The following is a 26,594-nucleotide window of genomic DNA, read 5'->3' as shown; positions in this document are numbered from 1 at the left end:
AGTTTTCTTGCTTTTTGAGATCCCTTACCTACATCTCCCACGGAGACATCTATAATCTGGGATTACAATACGTGTACAACCAACCTTACTAAAATCCCTGACTTATTTGTTGAGATAAAGTATTATTATTTTCCTGGCTAGCCTTGAACTGTGCTGATTTCTGTCTCCTAAGTAGCAGGGATTATAGGTATGTACCATCAAACAGGCCTTCATGAAGTCTTTTTATTTAAAGATTTCATTAAACATTTTCTCATGGAAAACTAATTTTGTTTCTGGTAGGAAGAGAAGATATCTGAAAAAAAAAAGAGACAAGACAGAGGCATAGACAAACTTAAAATGTAAACATAGAAGTTAAGGAAAATTTTATCCTGCTCAATCCATATGCTACTAATGTTAAGTACTTGTGGTTGTTTAACTTCCTCGCAGTTTGTGTAGATAGACCTTGTTTTCTTTCCTCGGCTACTTTAAGTTAGGTAGGGTTAAATTTTTTCCTATAAGCTTTCTACAAGCTTCAGAAAGGAACAGATTAGATATTCAGAAACTGTTTTGTCAGAAAAGGAAATATTAAGACCAAAGTGGTATGGCTTGTTAAGATTCACTCAAGCTACCTGCACTTGACTCTGACAATCTGTTTTCATCCTTAGGGTTTTTAAGATCACCCTATTTTGATTCACTCTCCACTTGTATGATCATCGGACACCCCAAAATCCATTCATAGAAACAAATCAAATTTATGTTTTTTTTCTGTGTGTCATGACATATACCTGTACTCATACCTGCCCAGGAGACAGGAGTGGGAGGATCATGTGTTAGAGGCCAACTAGGCAAAGCAGTGAGATTATTTTTAAAGAAAAACAGGAATAGAAGGCTAAGATGGCCCAAGTTGGGGAGAACTTCCTATAATGCCAAAGCCTGTAGTTCAGTCCACAAAACAGAAAAAGAAAAAAAAAGTGCTGTTAATAATTGCGTTGGAGGATAATTGCATTGTGACCTTGGTCATTTTTAATTTTGGATTGTTCATTTAGGACTTGTATATTACTCTTATTATTCATTCCTGTGTCAGTTAGACTGTAATGGCTGTAGCCCCTCACTTGGTGTTACTGATAACTTTTGAGATTTTGCTCCCAGTGTCTGTGGTCTCTTTGTCAATCCTCTCCCAAAGGTTCTCTGTCTGATGATTTTGTAATATTCTTTCCTTAGACTTGAATGAAGCAGTACCAGAAACAGAGCGCCTGGATTCAAAGGCATTGAAAACTCGAGCCCAGCTCTCTGTGAAGAACAGGCGTCAGAGGCCCACTCGGACACGGCTATATGACAGTGTCAGTTCAACAGATGGAGAGGACAGCCTAGAAAGGAAGGTGGGCATCCTGGGCTGTTTCAGACCTGTGTGGGTGTACTGTTGTTCCTATAGCCTGCTGAAAATAGTGGTTACTTTGCAACCAGACTTTGTGCCCTAGTTGGAAACAGCTAGGATAGTTCTTGTCTTTGTCTCTTGAGTTTTTATGCAACTTGCTATATTTGTAATTACAGTCTGTCCTCTATTTACTCAACTAGCCAAGAACAGTATCCACATAGTCATATTTAATAATGGCATTTACAGCATTCAGCTCTTGGTTTGACTTAATGGGAAAGAATGCCTGCAGAAGTTAATGTTTTTATGTGTCTTAGATATCGGCTTTAGCTCCAATGTTAATATGGCTGATAGCTATGAGCCATGCATTCTCTTCAGTAAACCAACAAACAGAAAGTCCTTTTCTTGGGATTCATTAAAAACAAAGGTCAGTTTTATTTCAAAGTAAGTATGTCGGCAGAACCGGTACTCAGTGGCATAACCTCCTTTATAATCTCTTATATCAACAGCCGTCAAAGAGTCTTTATAATCACATGCATGTTACCAAACCACTTCTGCCCAAGGGTCTGAGAACTTCTTCTCCAGAATCAGATTCTGGGGTTCCATCCCTCACCCCAGTGGCTAGTCGTGTTTCCTCGTCTGACCGCATAGATGAGTTGCAAGAAGGACCACTGTACCCAGAAAGGGGGTCTTCCCCCTTTGTCTGGGGAGACACTTCACTCTCCTCTGCTACAAAATCTGATCAAGAGATGGAAGAATCTCCTTGCCACTATCAAGCTACTACCCAGAAAATACAAGAAAAAGGTATTGGTCATTTTTATTGTCATTCTTATTTGCGTTGTCTGTTTTAACACCACCATTTATGTGATATAGACATACAATCATAAATCTTTTGTCTTCTCAGAACAAATATTGTTTCTTTTTATCTTCAGGATAAAAGAATCCCATTCCATGTTTTTTTAGGTTATCATCTTGTCCTGTAAGTTTAGTATTTTTATCTCTTTATCTCTCCACAGTTTACTATTGAAGGAAATTCTTTGGTTGATCATCTAAAAATTTTGGTAAAACATAACCTAAAGTTTTGATATAAACATTAGTGTAATCACATAGGAAAAATATGAAAGTTAAAGTGGTGCAAACCCATTACCCTTTAACTGATTTTTATTTACAATAAATTTTTACAATACTGATTTCTATTGCAGAGTGTAATGGTAGCAAAGTTGATTAAATTTTAAAATAAATTCCTAGAATTACACTAGAGTTTCTTAAGAGTGTTGACAGAACTTTGCCTTTTAATTAAATATTTTAATTTATAGACACAATAAATTTGTGTTTAAATTAACTATACAAAACCGTACGAAGTCAGACTACAGTTTCCCCGTCCCCCACAGCTGATATGTTCCTTTAAAGTAACCAGAGATATTTGCTTATATTGTCATTCCTATCTGAAATTAAATTTATGCACATACACATGTACACATGAGTACACAAAAAAATCATTGGTATATGTTTGTTTTGATCTTATATACTCATCTTTTACAAAAATGAACTCCCTTTAATTACCTTACTCTGTCACTTTGTTTTATACATAATATTTTGTTCACATCCATCTGTGGAAATATATACAAACTTAAATGGCAGTGTGTATATTTGTATATACCTAAGAGAAATCATAAGCTGGTCTACTAAAAATTATTTGTAGGAGTACTCATAGGAATCCTGTTATATAAGATCAGAACCAGTAAAAATGGATATATGAATTGCAATATATACATATAATCAGTTTGTGCAGAGGGACAATGGAAAAACTACACTAAACAATAAGGGTAAATCTCTGGAGAAAGACATTGACAGTGTAAAAGAAAATCCAGAAGAATATATATGACTCTATTTTCCCCTACATTTTTATTTATCAATTACTTGTACAAGGGGGGTTCATTTTGATATGTCCACGTATGTATACAATGTGTGCATATGTATATATATCATATTCACTTTCTTCATCACTTTTCCTTATCCCCTCCTCCACAAACCAATCCCCACAAGCTTCATTGTTCTATTTTTATCCAAGCACATCAAGCATTTTGACCGTATTTATCCTCCTTCATCCACTTTCTCCTTCCCCTTTCCCACTAATACCTACACTCATGGATAGGACCTATTTACACTCTTATTATTCATTTTTAAGTATATGTTAATTGTTAAAAAGACGTTTCATTGTTTTATCATGGTATTTCCATTGTTTTGATAAGGTTCCAGCCTTGAAGAGTCCCTCTGATTTCTTAGTTCATTTGTAATTAGTGCATTTACTCGTGTGTTTATTCAGTAGATGCTGAGCATACATTCTCTGTCTAGCTATGTGCTAAGTAATGTCAGATTCTATCTTTTCCCTCCAAGAGTTTGCAAACCAAGTCTGTCTGTATGTCTGTCTGCCATCACTGGCCTGTCTCTCCTCACTCTACTTCTATTCTCATTTGTTTTTGTTTTTTCTGTTAGTCCTGGGGCTTGAACCAGGATCTAGGGTTTGTCCCTGAGTGTCTTTGTGCTCACGACTACCACTCTACCACTTGACCCACAGTGCCATTTCTGATTTTTCTGAGTAGTTTATCAGGGAGAAGAGTCTCATGGACTCCCCTGCCTGAGCTGACTTTGAACTGTGGTCCTAAGAACTAAGTCTCCTGAGTAGCTAGGATTACAGGCATGAGCCACTAGTACCTGGCTTATTCTCATATTTCTTCCTTGATTATTTGGTAGCAGACCTTGACTCTCCATTATGCTGTGATCAAGAACAACTAGGAAGGCAATGGTTCTTTGACCTTCCATTCTCAGGTTCTGAAGTTGAAGAGTGAGATCTATCACATTAAACTCTGGGTGCCTTGAGGAGCTATGGGTTTGACTCCCAATCCTCTAAACCCAACATCTCAATAATATATTTAATCACATTTTTAACTCTTTTCTTTTTTCGTACTAGGGATCAAACCTAGAGTGTTGTACATACTGAACTTGCTAGGCAAGCACTTTGTCAATAAGCTACATCTTATCCCTGTTCCCACATTTACTCAAGCTTTGAGTGATGGTTTCATATGGCTCAAAAGTTGAAAACACTAATTTCTGAACCAGAATAAAATGAATTTTCTGATTTACTTCGGGAGGTCACCTGACATAATAACCATCATTCTTCACTTGTTCCATTCTCTCTCTTTTGGTTGGTAGGTTCATAAATCAGAAAGTTGCTCAGTGAGCATAAAATTAGAATCCAGTTAACTGGATGTGTACATAGAATATGACAAATTGCCATTTCACGGAAGGCCTACCAACACCACCACTCTTTCACGATCCCCAAGCTCTCCTTCCCAGATTCCAATCAACAGCCCCTCAGTGTCATTTGAGATGGCAGTGTGCTCTTTTTATGGTGTTCCATAGGCTGTTAGGACATAGGTTAACAGAGTGAGATTTACCTCCAGTTTTCTCAAAATCCAGAGAATAAGGTTCTGTGAAAACCCTTCCATTCCTGGAACTCAGGTTTATATTCTCATCTAACCTGTACTCCTGGAAAATACCAATCTTTCTTCAAGACCCAGTCTCATCCACTGAATGAGGCCTTAGGCTTACCCACTCCATTTCCGGTTGGAGTGAATTATTCTCTTCTGTCTGACTTCCAAGCAGTTTTCTTCGTTAACTCTTCTCTTTGTTGTTATATACATGAGACCTAGTTGTCACATATAAGCCAAAGTTTTCTCCCCTATCATATTAGTCTTTATCTTCTTGGTTGCTCACAAAGGGCATGGTATACAATTGATGCTCAATAATTCTCTGGATGAATTACTAAGTATGTTTCTCTAGATAACTAAATGCATTGCTTGAGAAGGGAAGGTCATCAACCAATCCCAGTGGTCACTTATTTTTCTAATGTCATGTATTGCAGTGTGGCCATTTGTTACCCAGGTTTGCTTGCATGCTACAATGGCAAGTTGAGTGATTGTAGCTGAAATCATACATCTGAACAATCTAAAGTATTTCCTTTGTTGTTGTTGTTGTTGTTGTTGGTCGTGGGGCTTGAACTCTGGGCCTGGGCACTGTCCCTCAGCTCTTCAGCTCAAGGCAAGCACTCTACCACTTGAGCCATAGCACCACTTCTGGTTTTCTGAGTGGTTTATTTGAGATAAGAGACTCACAGACTTTTCTGCCTGAGCTGGCTTTGAACCACCATCCTCAGATCTCATCCTTCTGAGTAGCTAGGATTACAAGCGTGAGCCACCAGCACCACGCTGAAGTATTTCCTTTCTGACCCATTATACAATAAAGCTTCTATTTCTGGTCTGGAAGTATATATACTCTGAAAAGTGCTTAGTCACTGGCTGTCATTTGTGTGTGTGTGTGTGTGTGTGTGTGTGTGTGTGTGTGTACATATATATATATATATATATATATATACATATATACATATACTAAGGATTTTTTAAAGATTATCTTCAAGCAGTTGTAATTGGGAGAAGGTTCTAAGTTGTATACATACCACATTTCCAAGAGATTGTTTTATCTCATATTTGAGAGATCATAGTAGAATCTGTGATGGGAGAAGTCCTAATTACTAGCTCAGTGATAAGCCTCTCACTAACTGCCCGTTCAACTTCTCACTAAATGCCAATTAAACTAAAGGAACTATTTGTCCATAGGTTTATAAAACAGGATTTTATGACAATAGAGTACACTCCATATGCCTGTTGTTTGATCAGCCTAATACTAAAAACTAAAGTTTTTATCTCTAGACTTAGATAGCAATGAACCTCTTTTGGTCAACACTAGAGTAAATTAAGAGCTATCAGATTTTGGGCTGAAAAAAACCCACCTTATTAATTGGAGTTTCTGTGTGGTTATTAACACATTGCCTGGTACAGAGCCTGTATTCAGAATAATCACTGAATTAATATTATGATAAAGGGAAACTATCTTTCTAAGGGCTTCACAGAATTCATGCCTTATTCATTGTTGCACTAGGCCTCTATAAGTAAAGATCGGATAAACCTATGTTATTGCCCAGAGGAAAGAGATTGCATCCATCTGAAATTGGTAGGCAGATTTGATAAAGGAAGCACAACTAAAGTGACCATCACAGAACTTCAAAAAGAAAAAGCAATGGAGAGAGGGAAAGGAAGGAAGGAAGGAAGGAAGGAAGGAAGGAAGGAAGGAAGGAAGGAAAGAAGGAAGGAAGGAAAAGAAAGGAGAAAGGGAGGAAGACTGCATGTGAGGTGTAGTGATACTGTGAGCCAACACAGGAACACTTCATATACATTTAAAGAAATGGGGCTATACTAGCTGGATAAAGCAGTTCATTTGTGCAAAATAGTCATCTCAACTAAAAGCAAAGAAGTAGGTCCAGTCTGTAATTCTGGAATTTAAATATTTTAGGTAACACTCTCTCTTTCTAGGAAGCCATAGATTGTTTCGAGCAGAGAATAAAGAGGAACAGATAGAGGTGTGGGGAAGCTGAGTGAGAAGACTTGTGCTTAGTGACTCCCTATGAAGATGTGCCAAAGATAATGACAGGGCTGAAGGATAAAAGAACCCTTGATGTGTAAATTGAGAAACCAACAGGAGGAAGCAAGTGAACAAAACTAGTCACTGAAGGCTGGACTTGTGGCTCAAGTGCTAGAGCCACTTGCCTGTCTAGTAAGCCCAAATCCTAGACTTCAATCTCCAGTATCCCCAAATAAATACATAAATAAAAAGAAAAATAACAACAGTCATGGAGTTTATAAGCCTCAGAAGATGTGGTTTCTCATTAATAGAAAGTATGGAGACCTTAGGGGAAAATATGGTTAACTTTTTCTTAAACAGAGAGGACTTTATACTCAGGAGAAAATTCATAGGAGCTTCCATATCATGAAGTAAAGGACACCCAGTGTCCCATTGAAATTAAGATTAAGGAGAATGAAGCCCAACACTAGAATTTACCTATCAGGAGATCTCCTGTTACCTTTGAAAATGGAGGCTAGGTTTAGCTTAGAGCTGATGTACTCAGTGTGGGAGCTCAGACTTTTATTAGTCACAGAATGAGTATTGGAGCGATTTCAAAAAGCCTAATGGAAGCCCTACCTACAACTAAACAAATAAACAAGCATGAGATCTTTCCTTTTTTTTCCCCTGGCATCATACAAACACAATGTTTTCCCTCTCAGATTAGAAAGATAGATTTGCTTGATTTAAAATGGGTGGTACATTATTCCCTAATTTTACTACTTCAGCCTTATTGAAACATTTATTTCCATATGTTTCCAAATGTGCTCCTTGGAACACACTTTGACAAATGTGTGAGATAATGATGTGAGGTTGCCTAGCAGCAGGCATTGTGATGAGTAGAATCAGGCTTTTAGTCGTGAGATGTTCAAATAACTACAACACTAATAGGTTACAGAGTGGTGGGTTTTTTTTGTGTGTGTGTGCATTGTCTCAGCTGGTCTTATACTCATTAGAGCATCTCCCAGCTACCTCTAATTCAGAAAATAATTAGGTAGTCTCCTTTTAACTTTGCACAGTCCTGGCCATTAAGAGTTGCTTTAGGATTGATTTGGAAGAATTCAGCACTTTTCTTTTCTTTGGGTCCTGTTTAGAAAATTGAAATCCTGCTTTTGGGGGAAAAAAGTCCATTAACAAGATCACCCTAGGACACATCTATGCCATATCTATGGATTATTTTTATGTGCCTGTGTCATATCTGTGACCATCTAATTCTGTCACTCACGGAATAATGATGCAAATGTCCATAATAAACATTTGAGGCAAGGAGTGGTTTTTGATGCATATTTCCTATTCTTTTATTTCATTACATACATTTAAGGATTTATTTTAATCTGAGTACCTTTAACTACAATGGTAGCATATAACTAAGTCCTTGGAGAATTTCAATTGGTTATGCAGCTAGACTCCTCAGCAAGAACTTGTGTGTGAACTTACTTTTCTGTTATTGTGGGGATCTTTTACTTGCTGGGCTAGCAACTGCCACTCAAGCCACACCTCTAGCTCAGCTTTTTGCTCATTATTTTGTTTTCATTTTTAAAAATTATCTTTAAGTATCTGTACAAAAGAATTTCCATTTAACACAACAGTTTGTTAATAACAGTAAACCTTGATCAGTGTCACCCCTTTCAACATGCTCAACCAACTTTCCTAACCCAGCCCTTCCCTCACTTAATTTTTCAGGGTATGTATTGATTTCGGGAGGGAGGTCTGTGTATACAATGCATTTTGATCTGTGTCATCCCTTCAACATTTAACCCCCTTTGAACTCACCCCTCCCCTTATTTTTCTGAATTTTGTGATATCTACAATGAATTCTCGACTATATCCTTTCTCCTTCCCCCTTCCTTTGTCTGCCCATCTCCCCTTGGCTACACTGCCCCAGAGTCTGGTGAACTTTTCTACCAGGGCTAGTGTAGACTTTAATCCTTCAGATCTCAGTAGTTACAACTGGAGCCCAGCAAAATTTCATATTCTCTATGGATGTGTGTTGAAGTAAACAAATACAAAAGCAGCATTAACCTGTGAGATTAAGTAAGTACTCTCTTAGCAGGTCTGTTCTTAGCATTCTGTGCCAATGTTGCCAGAATTTTTTTAAGAGAAAAAAATTTCATTGTGGTAATTTCTTGTTCTTTTATTTTTGAAATAGCATACATTTGTAATAGGAGTTCTTCTGACTTAGTCACCACAGTGACATCAAACCCCATTCCCAAAACCTTATTCTTTTTTGGAATTGTTTTAAGTATTATTATCTGCTAGCATCTGCAGTCATTTAAAATGCCAGTACAGCTTAGGGAAACAAAAATCAGGTAGCTCTAAACCCTGAGGGATTTCAAGACTGAAGGATTTGGGTGCCTTCCACATCACAGCAGGACAACAAGCCTGTCCTAGAGCCCAGTGATCAAGAAAGGTAGCCCATGCCTGCAATGCTAGCTATTCAGGAAACTTAGATCTGGAGGATCACAGTTTATAGCCAGCCAAGGCAGAAAAATCTGTACAATTTTCTCTCTAAAGTAACCTGAAAGAAAACAACAACAACAACAAAACAGGGCTGTAGGCAAAGCCCAAGTGGTAGAGTATCAGCTGAGCAATAACAAGACCCTGAGTTCAAACCTCCCCTCTTTTCCCCGTACCTCCAAAGAGAGGGAAAAAAAAGACCTTTCAAAGATACAAATACGTTGATATTTTGTAGCTGAGCTCTTTCTTAAGATGTCTCTTCCATGTCCTACTCTCCCCTCTCCCAGAACTGGTCAGAGCAACTAGCAAGGGGAAACTCAAAAGGAAAACTTTGACTCATAGTTTCTCCCTCAGTCTCCTTGACTTTGAGTGGAAGTTCTCTCTCTGCTGGGCTTAAGAGATCCAGAGCTGGGTTTCCTTGAAAGCCATGAAAACCCAAAAGCAAGAAAGGAAAGACAGAGTCCAGGCACTTGAAAGCCAGGAGGTGAATCATCTCCTTTTAATTTATTTTTTTTCCTTCTCTCCTAAATGAATGTTTAGGAAATAGAGCACATTTTTATTTATTTTTATTTATTTATGTATTTTGCCGGGCAGCTCCTCTTCTTGGGTCATGCTAAGCAACTCCTTTTATTGATGAGCATTGAGCCTCTTTTCTCCAGAACCTTTCCAGCCTGAGTGACTCTTCCTCAACATGTTTCCTATGACTTGTAGACAAGCAAGGCATTTAACATCCTTTTGTACTCATAGTTTAGGCAAACACCATAGATTCATAGGTGCACTTTTTAAATTTAAATTCAGAGCTCTAAAAATATAGTAATTTGCATTTTTCATATATGTCTATATCCTAGATGATGCTAAAAGCCCCAAATCACTAATGGCATCCAATTTGTTGGTGGTGCAAGGAGGAAAAATTAAGCGGAAGTTTGTAGATCTGGGGTAAGTACTTCATGGTGTAAAAAGCAAACCCTGTAAGGAAGAGGAAAAATTCAACTTCTTCTTTCTGACTATCTGCTGTCATTATAGGGCAACTTTATGAAGGAATTCCAACAAGGGAAAGAAATGGAAAGAAAAAGAAGCCAGTAGTTTTTAGCAGGTAGCAGGTATAGGTGGGTGACTGAGAACATAAAGTTATTCCCAAACTGTCTGGTCTTCCTTTTCCAATGTTCACCAAGTATCAGTGGTCAGTATTTCTGTGCAGCAGTGATATGCCTAGAATAAGATGAAAGAAAATTGTATATATGGCATTACTTGTAGCCTATATCTGGACTTAGTCATAGGCATTTGCTCTGAATCAGATCGCTGCTGAATTAGGTCACATGAACAGATTCAACAAATTCAATATTTATAAATACAAATTTAAAGTCTAGCTGATATTTTAAAAATACTCAGACATTTTGCTTGACTACCCACAATGCTTTTGCATCCTCTTTTCATTAAAATAAAGAAGATAATTTTGAAGTTAAATTCCTGGTAACTAAGAAGGTTCTGTCTATATCCATTTAAGAATGACTACCATGTCTTGCTGGCTTGGCTATATGCTGCTGTTGCTAGCACTATCAAATGTGCTTCCCTTTTAGTAAAGAGTTTCCCATAGGGAAAGGACCTTTGACGAGCATGTTGACAAGTTTTTCCAATTTTATTGTAAGATTACATCACCTTAATGTTTTGTGGATGTAGACAGAGTAAAGTATAAATCCCTGAAGTCCATTTGCCTGGTTTGCCTTGTAGCTTTCCAACTTTTAAATGTTGAACAAGCTAGTTCACCCTCCTGGACTCTTTTATCTTATGTAAAATGAGAGTAATCTTAAGATCTACCTTATAAAATTAGTGTAGGGTCTATGTAAGTTTTCATGCAAAGTATTTTTAAATGGTACTTGGTATTCAAAACTAATAATAATGACAGTAGTTGGCAGCATTATTATTAACAGTTTCAGAACAGTTTTGTATTTGCCATTTCATATGATCTTTGTAAGATTGCAGTGACAGGTAGTACTATACTTTTATTGAGGAAGAACTTTATCTTCATAAAATGTAATTGATTCACTCTGGGCCATGTAGCTTGGAGATTCACTGATGTAGCTATGTCAGAATGGAGCTGTGTCCCTTTTCAGATGTTTATCCAACACACCACATCAGTACCATTTATGTAAGTATCTAGTAACACATTTCTTTACATTTGGCATTCATCTCAATATTTTTCTCAATATTATAAGCTAAGAAAGAAACACCCATTCCTAAAAAATTGTAAAATCATTTGAACATCAGGGATCTACCTTGTAGGGCTTTTTTACCTGCTTCTTTCCTGACAATTTAAATTTTGGCAAGAAATTATACCTTCCGTTGCATTACTGGAGAGTAGAATTTCCACATTATTTACTTTTGTTGGTGTTACCTTTGTACCTTTTTTACTTTTATCCTTCACAATGGAGAAAGCCTGCATTATACTGAAAGAATTTTAGGGAAAATAAAGTAAATCTGAGGCCATGAGCAGTATTTCAGCATAGAAACTATAACACCTATTTTGTGCCTTGTAATACTCATAACTGTCCAACATAATACAGTAGGAAAATAAGGAAGCCATTTAAGGGAGAGAGCAGGAGCTGCACAAATACACAGTGGGCAAGAAACTAAGACACCTCTGAAATGACACTGTTGTGTGTCTCCCCTCCCCCCAGCAAAGACAAGGTCAGGAGTCAGGGCCTCTCACCTTTAAGGCTTCCCCTAACCGAGGTGTGAACATGGTAACTTGCAGGGAGCAGGCTGTTGGCTGAATCCCATGTAAAAGCCAAGCACATCTGGAAAGTGTTGGTTCATACTTTTTGTACTATAAGCAGAGCCACAAAGAGTGGAGGGTGGCTGTCACCACAGCTGAAGTCCTGTGCTTGCTCCATTGCCTAACCAGGTAAACCTTTGTAAAACATTTCCCATTTCCATAGTTATCAATCATTTCATATGTGCCAGTGCTACAAAATAGTTGGCAATTATAATCATGATTTTATAATTATATATAATTACGGTCCAATTGTGTCAAGATGGTAAGGAGTTCATATAATTGAAATTGAACAAGACAAAACTTTCTCTGTTTCAAAAATAATCATTGTTGAGCTCTCAGAATAATTGGGTAACACTAATCAAACCTAATGACAGCTTTTGTCCTCCTATATGGTCGATAATGGACTCAGAACCTTCTGAAACATATTCCCGGAACAACAGCATTACCACCCTGTAGGAGCTTAATGCCATTGAGTTGGTGTCTGCAGGTGGGGAACACAGCCTAATCAACCAAAGCTGAAGTCACACTGCAGTTGCAGAAATGAGCCAGGAACGGACTCCTCACCCCTATGCATCTTCCTCAGAAAAAGGAGACAAGGATTCACAAATTGAGTTAATAATTGTATCTCAGGCTTTACCTTCAGTTCTTCTTAGATTGTTAATATCTATTGAGATCCTAGTCAGTTATAACCTGTAGCTGCTAAATCTTAAAGAGAGACTTTGGTAAAAATTGATTTCAGTTTTTATCTCCCCAGAGAGTAGAATTTACTCTATCCTGTTCCTTGTGGCAACATAATGACTCAGATACATAACCAGCATGAGTCAGATAAAGAAAATGGATGAGGATATAATCATAATAAATAAGCCCAGCAAAGATATACTGTTTGGGTCTATACCTCTGCAAATATATACTCAGTAAAAATTAGGACTTCCACAGAGAGCGTAGCAGACAGCAAATTTTGGGAAGTATTAGGTTTAAATTGCCCACCAAAGGGTCAGATAATATCCTATCCTAAAGTCTAGAGTAGATGGCTACTGACTTCAGTGAAGCAAATCCCTTGATCCCTGTGGAATAGCACCTGTTTTAGTCACTGAATGGAACTTCCTGTGAGCAAATGTGTGCTCTGTGTAAGTATAGGTGGCAGTACATTGGGAAAATGACAGAGCCTCCTCTGTGGTAGGAAATTTGCACTCACCAGCAAAAGTGTGACCAGTCGAAAGAACACTGAGCTGGAACACAAGGTAGCCATCCTGACTTTTCCATAGGTAGGTCACCTTGGTTTCCTACAAAAAAAAAAATAAAATAAGTGGGTTCGACATGACCAGTATTTAACTTGCTTGTTCACCTCTACATGCTCCAATATTATTGCCAGAAAGTCCACAATGAGATGTACTGTAGATGCTGAATTCAAAGATTTAGTAAGAAGGGAAAGAAATAGCTGAGGCATGATGGGTCATGCCTATAATACCAGCCATCAGCCACCTGAGCTTTATTTTGAGACCCTGTCTCAACCCTATCCCCCCAAAACAATAAAATACCTTGTTAGCTTTAGAATGTTCATTACATGTTAAAATAATGTTTTAGATTGATGTATTATTAAAATAGATTTTACCTGTAGGTTTTCATACGACTACTGGGAAGCTTTAGCTCACGTATGTGATTCATATTATTTCTATTGAATACTGTTGATCAACATGATTCAATTCTATTAGAAGTCATTTGATTTTGAACTCATTTTTCAGTTGGTTATAAATTAGCATTCACTCATTTGTTTATTTCTATTTCTATCCTCTTTGTTACAAAAATAATTTGTCTGCATACAAAAGTACATGCTTTACAACAGCATAATTTACTTTAAAAGTGAACAGAATAGAGAAAAATAAAAAAGCAAGAGTAAGGTTAGTTCTTAACCTATATTGTTTCCAGCAATACTTTCATAATAGTAGTTTTTGAGTGAAAGACAAAAGCTTAATGTCAAATTGGTTGAGGACCTGAATTCAAATTCTAGCTCTGCCAATTATCTAAGGCAAGTTACTAAGCCTTTCTGTACTTCAGTTTCTTCATATGTAAAGACAGACACACACACACACACACACACACACGAACACACACACACACACACACACACACACACACACACAGAGTCCACAGGTGCCCTCTTCAGATTGTTGGGAAGATTGAAGGGGGCCACACTTAAGTATACTTGAAGTCCTTAATAAACATAAATGGCCATTATTATCATTTATATTTAAAGCAAGCTTTCTGGAAGAGGATATAAAACAGACTATTCTTCATCAATCTGTATTTTCCTAGCAATCTTGTTCATCCAAGGATGACTTTTATAATACCCTGAAGAATGAATGTGCTCTATGGATTATACTTCAAACAATCCTTCATAGGTGGAATTTCTTTCTGAAGCTTTCAATAAATCATGGAATGGCAGTGAGGTTGAGATTGCATCCTTGGCCAAGTACCTGAAGGCAGCTCTGCCATGCTACTGAGCAAGATGAGATCTCTGCTTATTAGTCATCTGAGCTAGGTAGAAACCTGCCCATCTGCAGAATTAGGCATTGAGGGGTGTGTGTGTGTGTGTGTGTGTGTGTGTGTGTGTGTGTGTGTGTGTGTGTAGAAAAAGCCTTTTCTCTAGCAAGCAGGTGCTTCCGTGAAGACTTCTAAATAATGCCAATTCAACCTTACATAAACAGACTTATCCATCCCATAACCATCTCCGTTTTAGTTGCACATAATTTGATTCACTTTTTATTTTAAGTATTTTACATACCTTCAACCTAACAATCTTACATTCCTTACAAGCAAACACTTTTCTATTCTTTAAAAAAAGAAAAAACAGCTCCCAGAAGTCTCAGGTTACATTTTTACCTATGGTGCATCAAAACATCTCACTACCCTTATGTGTTTATACATTAAAAATACAAATATATTGATGCATTGTACTCATAAATTGACATGTTTAATACAAATCCCTCTGTACAACTATTTAAAGATGGGAAAAATAATTATAAATCATAAGAATTATAAGATTATGATTTTATATAAAATATAATAATTTTGTATTATAATTATTAAAATAAAAATTAATAATAATAAAGAGTTTAAGATTGTGAGTTTTAATGGAAAGTAGGACTTAAGTGAAAAGACAAGCCTTAGAAGTTAAATTATGACTTGGGTAGATATTGAGAGCTCCAAAGAGATTTACTCCCCTAGGTCTGTAGTTACATTTTAAGGAGATGAGGGAGCCAACCTTATGATTAAGCTCCTGGAGAGGATCCCAGGGCTATAAAGCCAGAGTTCAAGTCTTAGCATCCTTCTGGAGGTATATATTTATATTCACAAAGACAAGAACTCAAGGTCCTTTCCAAGTTGAATTTATGTAAGTTCAAGGGATAGATTTCTCTCCCTTTCTCTGAGGCACTAGGAAGACAGCTGTCCTTTTCTTCTATAAGCATCAAGATTTATATTTATAGAGTTCTTCACCTCAGAGTATAGACCAAGGTTAGGTTGATATCTGGTTCTCATGCTAACATCCTAGAAAGGGGAAATTGGAGCCTGAGGATTGGGGCAACAACTTTCTGTAAGTAAATAATAATGGAATGTGCTCCAGAAAAAAATTCAATTAGCCTTTAGAATATTAATAAAGTTACTAAAATCTTTTAAGAGTCAGCACAGATGTGAGTTAAAATTCAGGTTACAAGTAAACTCCTCCCTTCTCCTCCCCTTAATTTTGATTCATTAATCCTGAGTACTCAGGATCTGAATCTGAGCAGCTGGACCAGATGGTTCTTAACAGGATTGTTTGGGAAATACTGCACTAGTCCACTATGAGGAATAAATAGCTTCTTACAGGGACCTAGTTGCCTCTGCTAGCACACCATGTGTGTTCAGTTGCTGTGCTGCTTTTCCTAGTGATAGGAAATGAGTAGACCATAGGAGAAAATATATATTATATCATATATTATGAATAATACATATATAGTATATGTCTAGTATATGTCTTATTTAATGTGTGTTATACAATGTGTGTATACTACAAATTGTGTGCATATATGAATATGTATCCTTTATTCATTCAGTTTAGACTTTAGGAGGAAATTAAAGATTGACATATCTCTGGTTGGTCTTTGTTTATCATCTTTAAAGACTACCGAGAAATGCACTATAAAATTCTACATCTAGAATATTGCAGGTGGCCAACAATTTTATTGGCCCAACCTAATAACCTCAATGTTTTACCAAATTTGTACAGACTTCCCTATTTTCTTTAGCTATTCTTATACTCCCTTTAAGTTATATGTTACATAATACAAATATAGTAATATGAATATAATATAAATATAATTACAAGATTCTTTTATATGTATTTTTACCATTTAGGTCTCACAATAATATTTGAAACCACACCAGGAGTTATGCTATTTTATCAATTTAAAACTTAAACTTTGGGTCTGGTGCTCCTATGAAAATACAGATGGCACACCAATAACTTATGTTCTTCTTCAAGTATTATGAGCCCTGAAATTTCCAAACTATTTGAATGTGTTGATTTCTAAAGTCATAGAGGTAGAAACTGAGTCCAGAAAAAGGTAGGCAGGATGCTCTTTATGAGAAAATGTGACTCAAGAGCAGTGGAAGCTAATATGGCACTAGAGGGCAGGAAGGCTGAGATGGTGCCTAAGAGTAGTCCCTGAAAGCCTGTGCCAGCTGCTATTCATATCCATATGCAGTTATTAGGGGCACTTAATAAACTTTCACCATGGCAATAGCCATATGAGAGTAGTGAATTTTTTTTCAGATACATTTAGCTGCCAAAATAAAAAAAAAGGAAAACTATTAAGATTAGTGCTGTGGCCCAAAGTCAAAGTTTTAACTCTATGAAGAAGGAGGATTTCTGTTGCTTCAAACTAAATTGAGTTCTTTCAGAAGTTAGTTCAATAAACCTTTTTACCTTTTCTTTCTCTAATATGCCCATTATTTTTCACACAACAGGATCTTCAGAAGCAGACTGGAAAGCCGGAAAGCCCAGCGACCCTCTGCGTCTCAGGCCTCCACTCGCTCCCCTTGCATGCCTTTCTTGTGGTTTAATGAAAGTCGGAAAGGATCCTATTCCTTCGGGAACCTGCCTTCACCTACCAATCCCCTTCAGCCTTCTCCTGAGACTCTAATTTCAGATAAAACTGGGTCCAAGGTAGAAAAAAAAGCAAACAAGAAAAATCCCTCTTCCTCTTCAGTCTTTTGGAAGACATTCTCCACTTGTGTGTGTCCTCTGGATTCAAGGAACCAAAGTGCTAACCTTGCAATAAGCAATGCATGGTGTTTCTTCTGTGGGGAAAGGAAAACCTCACATAACCATCACCTGCTTTAATACTGTTCATTCTAGATTGTATATGTCTCTGATTTGCCTGTCTTTTCACCTACTTCTGTTTAATCTGTTTGACAGCTATGCCATGCTGGGAAAGAAGCATTTGAATCATGAAATAGTATGATAGATCTGTTTACTAAGTACTCTGCTTTCAATTGCCTTATGAAACTATTTCACTGTGCTCTTCAAGATTTGCCAGAAAAGATAAATTTGGGACTGAATTTGTGTTTGATCACCTAAGTGAAACTCATTAAGACATACATAGCCCCTTAATTTATTCCTTCTTTTCATATCAAATGTCCGTGCTAAATAGCTGTTGTAATTTTGTCATGAGGTTTGTTCAAACTTCACCAGGAAGAATTAGGAACTGAATGCATGGATGTAATTTGTTTGGAAATGCATGATGGTTATTTCCAGCATGACACTGCAAACTTTTTTTCTAACATTTTTATTGATATTCAAATGATAGCTAACTTTCTTACATTGTTAACTCTTTTTTCTGTGTTCACTTTTCTTTCTCACACAGAGCAGGATTAATCTTACTTAAATATAATTATTTTCTTGAGGTCAGCTGTTCAAAGGGTTTAACTGGGGAGTGGGGGCTGGGGTAATGTTTCCACTGATAATACTACATGGTGCTATTCGTGATATTCTGTGTGCAGTGACCTGCTGCGTAAGTGCTCGACTGCTCTACAAAGGATCCTAATGGGAAATTAACAGTCCACCTCCTGAGGAAGTAGAATCTGAAACAAGATGGTGTTGGCCAAGCTCTTAGAGTTCCTGGGAATCCAGACATTCTACAATTGTTAGCAAAAGAAATTTTCACAGCAATAAACCTTTTTTTGCCTTTTAATATCTAATCTAAGACATCTGAATGTTGCTGGAATACTTTTGCTGTTATCCTGTCCTAAAGAGAATCCAAACTGGGTTAAAACAATTTTCATAAATATATCAGGGTTAAATAATTTTAATATCCACTGAATGTGTCAGAGCAGTTCTAGGGAAGGTTTTTTGTTTTTGTTTTTGTTTTTTAACACGCTCCACCTTATACATCTCCCCATCCTCAGGTGATTGGTGGGATTTGTATCTCTTCTGTGACACAGCCTTTTTGGTTGTCTGTTGGTGCTATAAGAGAGTTGAGTTCCAATATGTAACTAGAAGTGCATCACCCGATCTGCCCTGCCCCAGAACTCATTGTCATGAAGGGTACCTCTAAGAGACCATCTGTCACTTCTTACAGTATATCATTGCCACACACACACAAACACACCATCCCTCCCAAGGGTGCTTCGGCTACTTCCCTGATATGAATTGCCACCTGTTCCTAATAATTCAGCCTCTCCACATCATCTCATGTTCTTACTTAACACTGCTGCTCATCATGATTTGGGTCAAGGCAGATAGGCTTATTAATATCACTTCTCTGAGCAGCTGCAGAGGATAATGAATTCTATACCCTTGGAGTAAGATTGAAGAATCATTTCTCTAAAATATCTACTGCTTATCAGATGGAGAAAGTGTCCAGAATTCCCCCATCAACCACAAAAAAAGTGAAGCATCCTCAACCAATGTCTGGTTGAATGTCATCCAAAACAAAGATGAATTTCTTCTAGGACTGCTAAAAGAGGGACATTTGAGAACTTGTAAACATACCTACCTTTGGTTCACTCACTGTGCTCATTTAACACTGAACATGTATTTATTTTTTTTTTACAGAATTTTACCTTCAATGATGACTTCAGTCCCAGTAGTACCAGTTCGGCAGACCTGAGCGGCTTAGGGGTAGAACCCAAAACACCAGGGCTCTCTCAGTCCTTAGCACTGTCATCAGATGAGGTACTTCCATGCAACCACATCAGAATTGCTTTCTCATATCACAGAGTTTACTTATGGCTGGTCACAGGAAACTAACACAGGGTAGATTTTGTGTAAAAGTATCCTCAATTATGGTTTTGCATATAATACAATGTCTTCTTGCTCAGCGTGAAAGCAAAACCTCTGAGCATCTTAAATTTTTTATGGGTGGAAGTATGTGGTGGGAAGGCTAGGCACTGGAAAGCAAAAATGGCAAACAATTCAGACCACATGGGAGTTGACAAATTATGCATTTCCTTTTTACTTTGCCTCCTCACAATCCTCTATACCCCAAGAGTCTAAAATTCCTTCTGAATATGTTAGGCCATAATTATAGCTCTGATAAAGAAGGAAAATAGTCTCCAAGCCACTTATGCAGAAGCGAGGGTCAAGATTAGCATTGCTAGCTGAGCTCATACCTATAATCCTGGCTACTCAGGAGGCTGAGATCTGAGGATCACAGTAAGAAGCCAGTTTAGGCAGAAATATCCTCATGACCCTCATCTCCAATTAACTAGCATAGTAAGCCAGAAGTGATGGTATAGTTCAAGTGGTAGAGCATCATCAACCTTGAGCAAAAATGCTAAGCAAGAACATGAGGCTGTGAGTTCAAGCCCCAGAAGCAAAAAACAAAACAAAGGAAGATTAGCATTGCTAAGCATTAACTGGAGATAAATTGCCTATAGAGAGATAGGAAATTACATTAATAACATTATTGACTTAGATCCCAAAGTGGAAGGCAGGAAACCATGTAATTAAGAAAATTTGTTCCCTTACTTAAATATTTGTTAATATTTTTTTCTTCATAACCTTTCTTTTGTAAAGATTTTTTCTTCCTCATAAACTTTCTGCCCTTATTCTTCAAGTTGAGTATGAGTTTAATATACAAGTGTGAACTATCTATGCTGTGTGTGCTGTTTCTGTAACACTTTTCTTCTTGATTCCCTTATTGCTGTCACTCAGAGCCTGGATATGATCGATGATGAGGTGAGCCATCGGGCTGTGTGTGGTACTTGGATGTCTGAGCTAGCTTTTCTTTCCTTAGGAATGGTTTTAAAACATACAACAAAACAAGAATTCTTTTCTCTATTGTGGGAGGACATCCTATGTTAATTAGCTCCACTCCGCCATATTTGCATCATAGCAAAAAGTTGCTCCTCGATTTATCTGCCTTCACCATTACATTGACATGATCCATTCTGTATCATCCCCTCTGCCTGCATCTCAGCATACCACATCCCTTCTTCTGTGTTCCTCACAGGTGTCACCAAGGTGACTCCTGTCTCTTCCAAGGCCTATCATTGCTTCATGCCCTCAGAATTCAGTGGGTCTAGGAGCTATCCTGCCCCTTTGTACTATTAAAAGGAATATTCTACAGTGGACAGAGCCCAAAATTTGAAATAAACCACTTACAGTTAAGCCCTGCCACCTGTTCACTGTGCTGTCTTGGACAGATCATGTAGACTTTCTGGGCCTCAGTTTTATTTATGTACTAAAAACAATTATGGATATTCTTGCTCCACCTTTCTCACAGGTTTGCTTACTATTCAAATGAAATAATGGTTGTGAATTTTTCCTGAAGATGGCTTGTGGGCTTCATGCTCTCCTCTTCCAAGTGAAAAAGGCCTCCAAAAATCGACTGTGTTTTAATAAAACTCTAATGTCCTGGCAGAGGATAAATGCAGAGTGATGCCTTGCATGCAGAGATCTATGAATTTTCCCTTTTTATACCTGATAATATATCTAGAGTGTTCTAATGTAAAAGCTTGCAACATTAGAGTGTATTTTTTCTGCAACAGTAAACTTCCTACATTAACAATTATGCTTTATTTAGGGGATTTTTAAATTTCCATTTCAAACAATGTAGGTACTCTGTGTGTTTCTTTTTAACACAACTTGAACCATTATCATATTAAGTATGGCTCTAGTAGGTTATCAACTACCTTTTGCTAGCATAATAATGAGCCATGGCATTTTAGTCCTTTAACAATGCATAACATTCCTATCTCAGATCCTTGATGATGGACAGTCTCCCAAACACAGTCAGTGTCCGAATCGGGCCGTTCATGAATGGAGTGTGCAGCAGGTTTCTTACTGGTTAATGAGCCTAAATCTGGAGCAGTACGTATCTGAATTCAGTGCCCAAAACATCACTGGAGAGCAGCTCCTGCAGTTGGATGGAAATAAACTTAAGGTAAAGAATTATATATCTGTGTTAGGTTACTAAGTATAATTTGCATTACTCGGCACCTAAACTGTTTTCATTAGGTACTTGCACTCTGCATACCTGACCTATAATTCTCATCAACAGCAGAAAGGATGATGAATTCTTTCTGAATAGGAAATTAAGTTTCAGGAAGTCCCTCAAGGGTTCTGAATTAAATGGTAATCTGCCGATTAGAAGAGAGCTAGGATCCCACTCCATTGCTTCACCTGGCAACACATGGCCCGTATATTAACTCTATTTATTTCACATGTAGTATGAGTTGTATTGATGGCTCATGTGGACCTTTCATCACATTTGTGAAGATGCAGGCCCTGACTCCTCCCCTCCTTACTCATTTCTTCTTCATGTCTCCTCTTCCCTACATACCATTCCAAAATGGACTGATGTTCTTTCCAGAACTTTCTTTCCCAAATATATTCAAGGCCATATCTTCCTTACCCTCCATCGCACTCTCATTCCCACACATCCAGCCCATCTCTTAAGAGACTGGCATGGCACCTATCCTGTGGAAAAAGGCAAAAGGAGCATATAGTCAGCTCCACCACCCCTCCCCACTGTCCCAAACCCCTGTGAGGCTGACAGGTAGATGAGTACCTCTTGACAGTCTTGAAAAGGTTAAAGATCAATCAATAGCCTGTGAATATGAAGGCCTCATCGACAAGGCTGTCCCTGTTGGGGAGATGGATGCATCCTGCTGTTGATTCTGAAGGTCATGAAACATTTAAAGTATGTAACCAACTCCCCTTATTCTGAATTCCCAGCTCATTGACTAACCTCATTATAATTGGGCTTTCTTTATTGGTCTGCCAACAGAAAGAGAATGGCCAGTCATACTGACACAGTCATTCTGGCCCCAAAGACATTTTTGGTTTTCATTGTAAATGAATACACTGGCAGAAGGGAAGCCATTTCGGTTCTTCCTGCCTTTTTTTGGAGCCCTCTGTAGCAGCAGGTGCTGACTCCTACCCTTTGAAAATATTGATGTGTTTGTAATTATTTTGCCTCTAAATGTCTATAGCCCAAAGGTTGGAGTAGAATCATGCCCTTTTCCAATTCATTTACTCATTAAAAACCAATTTGGAAAGGATTTTCTTAGATTCTAAGGTATACTTAGAAGGGACTTCAAAGAACAAAGCACAGACTTCCCTCTCCCCTACACATAATTTTTTTTTCAGCAAATGTAATCTACTTTCCTTAGTTCTTCCTCTTTCATCTACATTTAAATTCATTTATGAGTTTGAACATACTGTGATAGTTACCTCATGAGCAGAAAGTCATCAGATTTACAAGTTCAGTGTGCATGCTTCCTTCATAGGCTCTTGGAATGACATCATCCCAGGACCGAGCAGTGGTCAAAAAAAAGCTGAAGGAAATGAAGTTGTCTCTGGAGAAGGCACGGAAGGCCCAAGAGAAAATGGAAAAACAAAGAGAAAAGTTGAGGAGGAAAGAACAGGAGCAAATGCACAGGAAGTCCAAAAAGGCTGAAAAGATGACATCCACTGCCACAGAGGGCGCTGGTGAGCAGTGAGTCTCGCCCATTCTGCTGAGTGCGGATGCTCAAGAGAAGTCCCACCTTTTCCTGCCCCATTCTCCTCCAGAGCATGAAGAAGAAATTGACCACAAGGGTAATACTGCTGTAGGCAGATTGAGGAACTGTGTGTTGAATGACTTCATTTTCTGCAATAATAGAATGCACTCTTAATTTTGATCTCCTAAAATAATCCCAAATTGCTTTTGATTTATTGACAAATGAAAGATCTCATTTATGAGAGAGGCAAAATAGCTGTGATTCTTTCTTCTACTTAAGAATATCTGGTGTGTTGGGTGTGTTGTGCCACTTGGAGGACCAGCATGACCGCACCAGCACAACACACCCAGGTTTGTTAGTGAATTTTCAGTGTGGACTCTGAAATGGGTCAGTTGCATCTATCTGTGTGAAGAGTGCACTTGCCATGAGCCATAGGAGCCATATTCACTCCCAGGGCTTCTGAGGCTCATCTAGTATGTGGGAAAGGTTCCCCACAATTGTGTGTGGACAGAAAGACAAGCCCACTGTGGAAACTTGAGGGCTCAGCCCAATGATTACCTACTGAGATAAAAAAAAAAAAAAGTACATTGTTCTACTATCCATCAGAAAAAGGGGAAAAAAGTCATAGCTATCTATGAATTACAAAAGAGAGCAAATGCCTAAGAATGTGGATGTGGGTATGCTTTGAGGTTCTGAGGGTACCATTTCTCCTCCAGCTACTCCTGAATGAAAAAGAAAACGTCATATCTTAAGACAGCTCTGGGGATGCTAGGATCTATTGTTTACTTTGCAACACTGACAAACACAACATGGTTCCTTACTTCCCTCAAATCCACAAACTGAACAGAAAAATGGATTTTTAAGGAAGCCAGCATTTTCAGGTTTCTTCTCCTGGGGAACATTCTGGCTGGGCCTCAGCTTGCCTGTGATACAATCAGGAACTTGTCACACATTTTCTCCTCTCGGTTCCCCAAGTAAGTTCAGTTAGGATTTTAACAAATGTAATTTTAAGGAAAAATAGAAATACCAGTTAAGGAGATTACAGATTTAAGTGACATTCATCTGAACACACAGAATGTTCCTGTAATGGAGAGCTGTCACTCACATTTTAGAGGTATTTTGAATGGTTTTTCTGAGACATTCTTTCCTTATACTAGAGGTTTTTGTTTTAGAGTTAAAGTTTGTTTGTTTAAGGCAGTACATCAGATTCACTACCAATGGAAGAACAAAAGCTTATTGTAAATCTGGTATTAAGGATTTCAGTATTTCATCAATTTAAATTGAATGCAGGAGACTGGGGCAGGAAGAGGAGAACATTAACCCATCTTGAGAAATTTCTAATGATTAGGGTTTTTTTTCCCTTTATCTTTCGTTTTGCTTTTTATGCTCATGTGTCTTTCTTTTTCTGCATTAGCTCTAAAGATGAGGTCATCTACTTTCTAATGGATGGACAAGTGTCAAAGTAAGACTAGAGGCCAGATGAATTCTTGGACAAGTATTTAACTTCCTTTATATTTTATAGGGTCTTGGTTCTGTCCCCAACACTGCCCATATCTCCACTGCAAGTGTTCTGTTCGCAGAGCTTGGGGACCGCTCTTGAGTATTACAGATAACAGAAATAAAAGGGGTCTCCTGCCCATATAGCCCTACCTTGTATTTTTAACATTGTGATTTTATTGTTCTTATAGTATAATATCCAAGTTCTGAAACTGTTGGAAATTGAAATTTACAATCCTATTCTTTCCCCACAAGGCCTGTTTCCCATTTTGGATCACAGAGTTGTCTGCTAAGCTCCAATCCTTTTGTTACTAGGTTAGAATCATTCATTCCATTTTCAGAAATGTTCAGGCAGGCTACTATTGTACTTTGCAACATTCAGCTCTCTATTATACTTTTCTGTTTTATTTGGGTATGATCCTAAAACTGCCATCCTGGGTACCTGTATCTTGAGATGTTGGTGCTTTGCTATTTATTACTATCGTAAGAAATCAGGAGCTACTGTTAATGAATTACAAAATTCAACAAACTTTTCCTAATGCTAGAAGACAAATTCGGTAAAAATCTGGTAATATTAGTGCTTGCTATGTAAATTTTTGCCAGTTTTGTTTTGCTTTGGATTAAAAAAACTAACCTGAATTACACTGGAAGTTTCACTGTTTGTTGTATTCATATCAGAAGAGCAAATGGAAGAATGATTATTTTAAGTTATGTTTACATTTGGGTAATATTTGAAAATGAATGTATATATTGAAAATATCCGTTAAGTGTCTGTCTCTACCAATAAGTTATGATCTATTGTATTGCATCTCCTTAAATGTCTTAGTATTGTTCTTTACTATAACTATATTTGAACACTTGAATAATTAGATCATTGTCCAAATGACAGTGTTGAAAATCACATTCTAATTCCTAAAATCATTTAGTTTATAACTGTTTTGATTTTTTAAAATTAAATTATAGTAATTTTAGGCATAAATGAGTTATATTAACATTACTACTTAAAAATACTGAAAGGATTCTTGATTTGATTTTCCAATAGAATATAAGGTATAAACTGACACAGGGTATGAAAACAGATGGACCTCAGATCTTGTGAGCATTTTGCTTTCCTGTTACTTCTTTTATTGACTATAGTGCATGATGACAATTCCTATTTTAATGCTAGTAGTTTTCAGTGTTCATACAATTTAACATGAATTGTTTGTTTCATGTTTCTTTAAAGATTAGAGCTTTTTATTAACAGAAATTAAATAAGAAAGGGTCTATATGGTTACTACGAACTATATTCTAGTAAAGGATAGCTCAGTCTGATTCCAACAATAGCTAATGGAGTTTGGGGGTATAGGTAATGCTTTGGAAGGAGAAAGTATGTGGTAAGGTTAAGTTATACACAGAACATTAGATGAGCAATAATTGGATCTGGGTTTCAATTAAAGAATACTATAACTGATTGAGACCATCTCCTTTAAAAGTCCCTCACAGTTATTGTTTCTCTTTTCTTTCTTCTTTCCTTCTGCTTTGTCCCTCCTTCCCTCTTTCTTTCATTTGTTTTCTTTCTCATTCATTTGCTTTTTCTTTCCCTTCCTTCCTTCCTTCCTTCCTTTCTTTTCTTTCTTTCTTTCCCAAAATCAGAACTGTGTTCAAGTTGTCAGTTAGAGCTAAAACCACCCTTTATCTATTTTTAATACTCTGATAAAGTCTCTTTATCACAACAGTGAAGCTATTGTGGCTATCTTACTTCCGCTGCAGTTAGCTCTCCAATTCTCCCACAGCCTTTTTAGCCATAAGAGTTCATGATTGCAGTATGACAGCTACTGTGCCAAATTCAGCTTTCAACTGGCCCAAATAAGAATATTACTTTGTTGGGAACCAAGTCGCAAGAAGAAAAGTAGGGACACTGTCTGTAACCCTGCAGTCATTTATCCTAAAATTCTAAAATACCCCATACCCAAGCTACAATAATGAAAGAATGTGACTTGTTTGATCTTGAAAATCAGCCACTATGACTTT

The 26,594-nt window shown here is 37.4% G+C and overlaps 1 protein-coding gene across 6 annotated transcripts in view; it reads left to right on the top strand.

Annotated features, from left to right (window-relative positions):
- Ppp1r9a (protein phosphatase 1 regulatory subunit 9A) overlaps positions 1-26,098 on the top strand; it is a 259,763-nt gene extending 233,665 nt beyond the window's left edge. For 4 of the 6 annotated variants that reach the window (XM_042684754.1, XM_042684756.1, XM_042684755.1 and 1 more), the window contains 7 exons: positions 1,201-1,358; positions 1,861-2,155; positions 10,174-10,261; positions 17,103-17,301; positions 19,192-19,311; positions 21,341-21,523; positions 22,872-26,098. In XM_042684754.1, the coding sequence (XP_042540688.1) occupies positions 1,201-1,358; positions 1,861-2,155; positions 10,174-10,261; positions 17,103-17,301; positions 19,192-19,311; positions 21,341-21,523; positions 22,872-23,084 (1,256 nt within the window). In that variant the 3' untranslated portion in view covers positions 23,085-26,098. The remainder of the gene's footprint in view (positions 1-1,200; positions 1,359-1,860; positions 2,156-10,173; positions 10,262-17,102; positions 17,302-19,191; positions 19,312-21,340; positions 21,524-22,871) is intronic. The other 2 variants (XM_042684758.1, XM_042684757.1) reach the window with 1 other exon arrangement.
- The last annotated feature ends 496 nt before the right edge of the window (positions 26,099-26,594 follow it).

The sequence above is a fragment of the Dipodomys spectabilis genome, unplaced genomic scaffold (assembly GCF_019054845.1).
Source record: "Dipodomys spectabilis isolate Male_0828 unplaced genomic scaffold, ASM1905484v1 ptg000089l, whole genome shotgun sequence".
Taxonomy (NCBI): Eukaryota; Metazoa; Chordata; class Mammalia; order Rodentia; family Heteromyidae; genus Dipodomys; species Dipodomys spectabilis.
The sequence above is the reverse complement of the archived record's forward strand: the minus strand, read 5'-3'. Positions and strand labels throughout refer to the sequence as shown.